The sequence below is a fragment of the Adiantum capillus-veneris genome, chromosome 6 (assembly GCF_014529385.1).
Source record: "Adiantum capillus-veneris isolate H3 chromosome 6, ASM1452938v2, whole genome shotgun sequence".
Lineage (NCBI taxonomy): Eukaryota > Viridiplantae > Streptophyta > Polypodiopsida > Polypodiales > Pteridaceae > Adiantum > Adiantum capillus-veneris.
In genome coordinates, this window is record NC_140936.1 from 13,242,058 (window position 1) to 13,251,288 (window position 9,231).

Consider the following 9,231-nt stretch of genomic DNA (forward strand, 5'->3'; position numbering starts at 1 on the left):
CTGCTTCAGACTTCTTTCATGCTAGGAATGCTTTCTTCCTTGAGGAGCTCTGTTGGACTTGAAAGGTAAACATTAATCTCTATTCGAGCTGCTCTTCATGTGTATCATTATTGCATGTTGTGTTTTTGCGGGTGTCTGGCAGCCTCCTCGAGTATTTGTATCCAATTTGAAGGTGTCAACAAAGTCATCAACAGGTATGCATGCGTCTACTTTGCATTGTGTTTTCCATTGTTGGAAGGGTTGTAAAGCTGGTCAATCAACAAGCTCTACTTTGTGGTGCTTGCACTATTTGAATATCCGTGCCTGATACTCGACCCAGGAACTACATGAGGAGCATGGCCTTAGCCTAGATGGGATACTTCCTAAAAAGCTTAGAGAAGAAGATATCTATGATGAGGAGTGGCTAAGTGTTTTCAAGTTCTTGCATAAAAAAATACGAAGCTATTTCTTCACCATGTGAGGGATGATTATGTTGATGAGCGCATGCTTTTGTACCAGAAGGTATATCAGGCGGCCCTATTCAATGGTGAGCTACTAACAAAATTCGCATGGGACTCATGTATGAGATGTGTCACGCAACATCGATTGATCCGACGACACATCTTGATATTGGATTCCATGGGCAAGGTTCGGTGGAGCCATCCTTGAATATTGCAAGACGCCGAAAGGGGGGTTAGAGAGGAAGATCAACAAGTTCTATGTTGATTATGGCTTCATCAATAGAGAACCATCTGTCTGTGACGGTACCTTATCATCAATACCGACAATGTCAGAAAGCAAGCTGTAGGCATGTGAGGCAATAGAGAAGCCAGTGTGTATTTAAGAGGTACAAGAAATGGCAAAGTGAATAATACCAAGGAGTATGACCTTCAAAAGGAGTTGTTTGGGGTGAAAGTGCAGCTGCATGAGAAGAGGTACTTGCCGTTTAGAAATGAAAGGTTGTTCTCTCCTTACAATGGCTTCTACACTGAGTTGGAGAAACTAAACAAGGAGGTGGAGGCTCTCAAGAACTCACGAGTTCCAATCAAAGAGAGGTTGGCTGCAAGGAGGTAGAGGTCAAAGCCATCATAAAAATGTTGTCCAAGCCAATGCCAACAATGATTTGGCCTAGCTTAGAGAAGAGTTGGACTCCTTGTAGGTGAGCTTGTTGCTCAAAGTGCTTGTACTGCTATGAAATTACTAAAAAACTACTTGAGATATGCATGAGTGGTTATCATGTAAATAAGGTGCATAGAAAGTGCTTAGAGACATCTTCATAGTGCTTAGACAGTACTGAGAAGTGCCTCATACTCCTCAATGGAGCTTAGAAAATGCTTAGAAGTGCTTAGAAGTGCTTAGATACATCTCAAAAGTGCTAAGAGGTGATGCAACTCCTTAGATGTGCTTTGTGAAGCACCTCCTTAGTAGTGCGCAATGGTGCTTAGAAAGTGCTTAGAAGTGCATAGAAAGAGCTTCAAAGTGCTTACAAGGTCATTGAAAATTGCTTAGAAAATGGTTAGGAACTGCTTAAAAGAGATTCATAGTGCTCAATGGTGCTTAGAAGTGCATAGAAAGAGCTTCAAAGTGCTAACAAGGTCATTGGAAATTGCTTACCAAGGTGGTTAAAAACTCCTTGGTAAGTGGTTAGAAGTCCTTCATAGTGCGCAATGGTGCTAAGAAAGTGATTAGAAGGGCTAAGCAAGTGCCTAGAAGTGCTTACAAATAGCCTCAAAGTGCTCAGAAAGAGCCTCAAAGTGCTATGAGGGGATTTGAAAGTGCTTAGAAAAGGTACAAAAAACGGTGTAGAAACTGCTTAAAAGTGATTTACAGTGGTCAACGGTGCTTAGAAAGTACTTTAAAGTGCTTAGAAAGAGCTACAAAGTGTTGTGAGGTGATTAGAAAGTGCCTAGAAAGTGGTGACAAAGCAGTGTAGCAACTGCTTAGAGGTGATTTGTAGTGATCAATGTTGCTTAGAAAGTTCATAGAAGTGCTTAGAAAGAGCTAAGAGAGCACTTATTCTTTAGAAGTGCCTAGTAGGTTCTTGGAAGTAATAACATAGTGCACGAAAAGTGCTTTGTAGGTGTTTCAAAAGTTCTTGCCAAGCATTCTACAATCTGCTTTAAATTGTTAAGAATAGGTTGGCTAGCAGCATTTAAGTGCAACCAATCATCAAATGATCTTATTCTATGATGTTTTCTATGCTATGGTTGGCAGGAGAGCAAGAATGCTTTGGAATGTGAATCAAGGCTCTTGATGTCTCAAAAAGATTTCATGGATACAACAATTCAATATATGCAGCAGGAGAGTAGAGCCTTCATGGTGCCTTCACTACCTAAAAGGGCCTCTTTTCTAAATCGATTGCGCATATTGGTTGCAAATTTGTTGCATGTGGAAACCCCCTCTCAGCTAACCACATGGCAGAGGTATTCTTGATGGAATGTCAACATAAATATCACCCATATTTCTTTGTAGCACTGTGCAACACCAGGTCAGAGTGCACCTACCCAACGTGCACGATAAAGATTCCACTTGATTCCACTTGCCCATGAGATTAGTCCAACAAGAGTCTAACATGATCATTTCTTCACAAAAACCAATGCTGAGAAAAGTTCTTCTCCGCTTGAATTTGACAAAACCAACACAAAACCATCTGATGGTTTTAAGTTGTTCAACTCGAGAGGGGAGGGGGGGAGTCATTTAAAAAAAAAAGCCTATCACGTGGGTTCAGCAGTAGGGATTATTTTTTTCTATATTTTCACATATTTCTAGAATGGTGTTGAAAAAAGTTCTTGAAATTTTTTTAAAGATTGATTAGGAAAAGGGTCCCTTTTATTGGTGAAAAATTCAGAGATAAAGGGTTTTATAAATAGTCCTTGAATGCACGTGATATATAGATTTTACATATAGTGAACAACACCCACCCCCCCCCCCCCACCCCCTCTCGTTGTTCAAGAACATAGTCATGGTGGATGACATGACTCCTTGCAAAATGGATGTATAGTGCTTGAGGATAACCATGGCAAGTTGCTATTGTGGAGGACTCCAACAAGCTCTCAACCTTCAACCAAGAAGGTGAAAAAGAACATTGTAGTAACATTTCATTTTTTGGACCAGCTTTCTATTGTTTTACCCTAAATATTGTTGTGATCCCAAAATTGGCAAATGCGGATAGCCTGAAGGACCCCGAGGCTGAACTAGTGTGGTTAAGGAGAAGCATGGAAAGGCTACCATTGTGGATGAATCAAACAAATTCTCAACCCACAACCAAGAAGGCAAAAAAGAACATTGATGTAGTGTCCCTACTTGTTGGACAAGCTTTTTATTGTTTACCCTAATCCTTGCTACAAACCAAAAATATAAAACAACAAATAAAGTAGAGTGCCCGGAGGATGTAGAGACATTATGTTGGGAAATTGTAGAAACACTAAAGAAGAAGCGTAAGCGACAGTTGGAGGAAGGAGTTCACCCTCCAGATCCAAAGAAAGTACTAACCATCACCCCCCCGAAACCCGTGCACATCAAAAACTTTAAGTTTCTCGTGCTATTTACTTTTTTCAAATATAAGATATATTTTTTGTCTCGTGTGTCAAACTCCACTTCAATTTAGTGGGTGTTTTTTTGGGCATTGTAGTAAAAGTACAAGTTATTGGTGATGTTGGGCACCGGCAGTGTAGTGAAGAGACTTGGGGCATTTTGATCGCGAGCTACCTTGGGTAGTTCAGTTCCGTGTCCCTCATCTTGGTGAGGACAATAGGCATGTCTTGATCGTTAGTATGAATGATATACTTCTTGTCACTCATAACAAAAAAGAGGAATGAACCCCACCTGGTTCGACGTGGTGCACTTCGGAATTTGAAGCACGACAGCTTTTTGAAGAACTATGTGCACCATTTGCAGAGTGGTTTGTTCTTGGGGCTAGCTAGATTGCTGAAGTGTACATCTGGAACATATGCAGTACAGGAGAACTTGAACAAAGATTAGTGCTTAATGCCTCAGTCCTGCAGGTGCTTGAGTGGGGGGATTCCTAGAGAGGCGTGTAGTAAAAGCTCATGGATTATTAAGCAGCAAAACAGATTCTCTTTTTGAACTTGAGCACTTTTTGGAAATAATTTCCACAATTCAACAAGGGTAACACCCTTCTGCTCGATGCCAAATATTACAGATGTTGTTTGAATGACAAAGACTCCTATGTTATCTTGCCTTCTCTAGAGGATCGGACAGAATATCAATGGAAGAGTTTCCTACATCATGAGGTCTTTCCATTTATTTATGAATGGAAGATATCAAGGTATCGATCGGAGATAGTGAGTACCTATGCATTGGATGTAAGAAAAAATCAAGAGTAGTGCAATTAGCTAAAATGGTGAGGAAAAACATGTCCAGTGGGGGCAAAGTCCTACCTCTAGCACCATGCTACAAGAGGCCTTCTAGTAGTACGAGGACCTGTGATTCTCAACAGAAATCTTAAGAGCTAGATCTATACTTATGACTATGTATGCAAATATCCATGATGGGTTTAATAGTGTAACTAATCATGGAGAATTTGACATTTCAAAATGTAAATGGATTTGACAAAATGTAAATGATTTTGACATTGTATTGCAGAATTATACTCTAATGTGAAAAACCCGCTTAGCTACTCAATCCACTTTTTCCTTGTTCCTTACAAGTTCTCTAACTAAAAGTTGGTTTTAGATTTTTTTAGATATAAAACTTGTCTTTGGGATTTTGTAGGTGATGTAAAACTGCTTGGAGGTGATTGAGAACCATTTACAAGTGGTTGAGAAAGATTTTGCAAGTGACATATGACAATAGAACTATCAAGATAAGAGTGTTCAATCAACCACATGTGAATTGCGAACCACTTGCAAGTGGTTGAGAATCTTTTGCAAGGTTGTTTCTTATTGTTTTTGCTCGTGGTTCTTTCTTCTTTGTTCTTTTCTTTTCGAAATGAGCAAGAAAGAAGACGTTTAAAGTTGAAAAGTGCGAGTGAAAGCGTTAAGAATCCGGTGTCAAAGTTCAACGGTGGAGGCCCTCTTGTCAAAGCTCACTAATTCGTCAAAAGACAGCAGCAGCAAGGAGAAAGCTAATAAGATTTTCTCTCTCTCTCTCTCTCTCTCTCTCTCTCTCTCTCTCTCTCGCACACACACACACACGCGCACGCACGCACGAAATGTGCGAGAGCAGTCCCGTCATTCGTAAAAGGAGGAGAAGGGATACTAATCATATATTTAGCCAAGTCGTGAACAGAGCAGGTGCGATGACGAGCGAGAGTCTGCAGTACATGGCCGTTATTTTCCTGCTGTTGGCATCTCCAGGTACTAGTACCACTCTCCGTTAATTCGTCCCTAATCAGAGCTGAGCTCATTATAAGAAGTCCAGTCCAATATAGCTCTAATTATGATTAGCTGCTAATTTGACTAGATAACGGGGGGCTAACTAATCCCAGCTGGAGAAACTGGTAGCTAATAAGTACGGTCAGCTGGTAATTATTTTGTCTAGATAACGGGGATGATTGACATTAACTAATTTTAATGGGTTTGAGCTGCAGGAATCGAGAGCGTCGATGCCTGTGCGCTCTACTGCTTGGATGGTGTCGCCTACACGACCTGCCCGTCCTCGCCCAACCAGCATCTGCCTGCGCAATGCAACTGCTGCGGGCTGACATCTGGCTGCCAGCTGCATCGTTCTGACGGCACCGTCGCGGTCAATTGCTGAGCCAATTATCAACAATCTGATGCATGATTCCTTATCAGGAGACAATTGTCTGCAACCACCCAACTTTTTTGTAACAATTTACAAAGTTTCCGCTTGCTACCAGCTTTCTGTGTAGAATGGAGGGAGAGAGAGATATATTGTGTACTGTGTGGCCATGCCCACCTCATGAATGTGTGTGTGTGTGTGTGTGTGGGGGGGGGGGGGGGGGGCGGGGCAGAGGGGGGGAGCCTCGTCCATAGAGGACACGGGTCCAAGTCGAGGGATCGATGGCTCAGCGAGTCAGCTTCAATCCACCGTTGATTAAAGATCAATGAGCATAAAATATTAGGATTCCCAACCGAGTGTCGGGCCTTGAACCCCGGACCTCCCCAGCTGCACTTCTAAGCTCTATCCAACTCGCCTATCGCACGCCACTACAAGTAAAGCGACTCTTGCAGTACATAAATCCCCCCCCCCCCCCCACTGCGGAGATCCGACGGCCTAAAATCCATGCAATGCCAATCGTGCGCCCCTGCCGTAGATCCCATGAACTCGACCCCGTGTCACTTATAAAAAGGGGGGGGGGGGGGGGGGGAGAGAGAGAGAGAGAGAGAGAGAGAGAGGCGCCTGGGTATCTTAAAATTTGCGCGCCTTCACAAGGAAATTTGGACATGTTCCCTTATGGCTAGTGAGATCAGATGTTCCTTACTTCCTAGATATAGATAGGAGTTTTAACATTTGAAAATTGCCTTGCTGATCATCTAGTAAGTTTATGACTCTTATATAGGAGCTTTCTTATGGATGTCCTGATCTAGTAGTTTCTCAAACTCCTATGTAGCAAGGTTGTGTTTCATCCGCCAGTAATCTTCTACTTACTATAGAGCAATTTCTTTCATCAAGCCATAAACTCCTATGAAGTAGTATGCTTGTGGACATCCTCATGTAGTAGTTTCTCAACTCCTAGGTAGCAAGACTTTGTTTAATCAAGGAAGCTTCCACTTACAATAGAGCATGCAATCTTTTCCCGGAGCAAGTTTATATTTCCCCCCAATATTCATTCTAGTGAGAATTCAAGTGGTCTTGTGAATTGTTACTTGCAACAAGCATTGCGATGATTAATCACCTCCAAGGATTTAATATTCACGTGATCACAATGTTTATTATCACATTCACATAATCACAATTAACGTGATCACAAAAAAATCGGTAAGTGGTGATGTGGCAACCCACCATAATTGTGGCGGGATATGTGTTTTTCTGATGGGCTTACTAGGAAGCTACGTGAACCCTAAATCGGACCTACCAGGAAATGCAAAACTTCGAGTAGCCTTACCGAAGTGAAATTTTTTATAGGTTAAAGAGAAGTCACGTGAATGTTTAACGTGATCACGTTTTTTAAAATGTGATCACTCAACGTTATGAAATTTCTGATCACCTCATCCTACTTGGTTCATATATTAATTTAATATAATAATAAAGATTTAGTAAAACATAAAGTTGCACATAAATTGTTGTACATAAGGTATAAATTAGAAACAAAGATGTTATAGCTCTCAGATGTATCAAAGGTGTGAAGTTGATTGCAAATGGCTAATACTTGTTTTTCAGATACTAGGAGCCTTGTGCATGTTTACAACCAATCTCTTGAGTACCTTTATACCACATATACTTTTAACCTCATGTCAATGGCCTTTTATCTTGTTGAAGGTTCTTATCTTGGAATGCTTGTGAACTAAAGGACATGTGAATAATTATCTTGTTTGCAAGAAGCAAAATAATAATGCTACATACTTACATTTATCATCAATCACCCCGTAATGACCTTATAAGCTGTTCTATATGCCCATAGAGCAGTTTGAAGTTTCAAGTCCCGTTGCTCTGGCTTTTTATGCACGATCTTGGTGAGGATAGTCTTGATAGTCTTGTTGCTACTTTCGGCTTGCCCATTGCATCTAGGATAATATGGTGTTGATTTTCGATGCTTGACTGAAAGCATGTCCATGAGAATATCCATAGTGTCATTTATAAAGTGTGTACCTTGGTCTCACACAATCTCCACAGGACATCCGTATTGACAGACAATATTCTCAAATAGAAACCTAGCAGTGGATTTTGCCGTGTTGTCGAGAAGACCCTTAGCTTCTACCCACTTGGTCACATAACAGGTAGCCATCAATATATACCTATTCTTTCTTTGAGTAATCTTCTTGAATGGACCCATAAAATCCAGACCCCATTTCATGAAAACACCCAATGGTGGCTGGACTGGTGTTAAAGGAGTCATATCTGTTGCTGTGGGTTTGCCCATTATTTGGCATATATCACATGTTTTACAAAAGCTTCTGACATCAGATATTAAAATCTGCCACCACAATCCAACCTACAGAATCTTCTTGAAAGTAATATCAGTAGAAAAATGTCCACCAGATTCCCCATTATGTGCCTCTGAAATAACTTGCATTCTACCCTCCATAGGCACACATCGGCGAAGAATCCCATCGACACCCAATCTATAAAGTGAGCCGCCAATGATAGTGAACTTTAGACTTTTAATAACCAAAGTCTTCTTCTGATTCTAAGTCTAGTCATCTGGGAACCCACCCTTAGAAAGAAACTGATATACTTCATAAAATTCTGGATCAATTGATTCTGCCACTTCTAACTGAAATAATTCTGCACCTACTGGCTCGTCTCTTAAAGACACTTCAGAGTAGCCCTCCCTACTCCTAGACAGGAAATCAACACCACAATGGTTTTTGCTAGGTTTATGGAAAATACGAAATTCAAATTCTATAAGGAACATCATCCACCGTATCAGCTTTATTAATAAAAAATAATAAGGCTTGATGATCCACATAGAAATGAAACAGCTTGCCCACCAAATAATGTCTGAATTTAGTATTACTGAAAACCATCCCCGAGGCTTCTCTTTCAGTAGTTGTATACCCTTGTTCAGCCTGACTGAACCTGCGACTCACAAAGTATATTGGATAATCAGTTCTTCCTTCTGGCTGAGCTAGTATTACTCCCATCGCCAATCCTGAAGCATCAACATGTACATGAAAAATGACATCCCAATTCGGTTGTCGAAGAACTGGTTTACTGATAATGGCATTCTTTAATTTCTAAAAACTTTCCTCACATTCAATAGTCCAACTGAACTTGCTGGTTTTCTTTCTAAGTTCATACAATGGTAATGCTTGGGAAGCAAACTCGTGCACAAATCTTCTATAAAAATTAATATATCCCAAGAAAGAACTTAATTCTGATGCATTTTTAGGCGCCTTGGCCTGTTGAATGCGCTAATCTTGTCATTGGCCATTTCTATTCCACTTCTGGACACCACATGTCCTAGTAGCTGCTGTCCTTTCTAGACTAAGAAAACAGATTTGAATGGATTCAGACAAATCCGCTTTTCCTGATAGCGTTTAAAGCCCATCTCAAGAAATAGTAAATGCTTTTCCTCTGTTGATTATACAGTGAAGTCATCCATAAATATGGCGAGGAATCGATGAAGAAATTCACTGAATATTTCCATCATACATCGTTGAAAAA

The 9,231-nt window shown here is 40.7% G+C and overlaps 1 protein-coding gene across 1 annotated transcript; it reads left to right on the plus strand.

Moving 5' to 3' along the window:
* Positions 1 to 5,083: 5,083 nt before the first annotated feature.
* LOC147455165 (serine-type endopeptidase inhibitor) lies at positions 5,084 to 5,799 on the plus strand. Its single transcript, XM_086515211.1, has 2 exons — positions 5,084 to 5,297; positions 5,531 to 5,799. Exons 1-2 carry the CDS (start codon positions 5,153 to 5,155, stop codon positions 5,695 to 5,697), a joined length of 312 nt encoding a protein of 103 aa, XP_086371337.1. The 5' UTR covers positions 5,084 to 5,152; the 3' UTR covers positions 5,698 to 5,799.
* Positions 5,800 to 9,231: the final 3,432 nt, after the last annotated feature.

What these genes read in the sequence shown, in the direction of transcription:
- LOC147455165 (XM_086515211.1), top strand. Translation starts at nt 5,153, where the DNA reads ATGTGCGAGAGCAGTCCCGTCATTCGTAAAAGGAGGAGAAGGGATACT. An exon ending in CCTGCTGTTGGCATCTCCAG is followed by an intron (nt 5,298 to 5,530) that starts GTACTAGTACCA and finishes TTTGAGCTGCAG; the next exon opens with GAATCGAGAGCGTCGATGCC.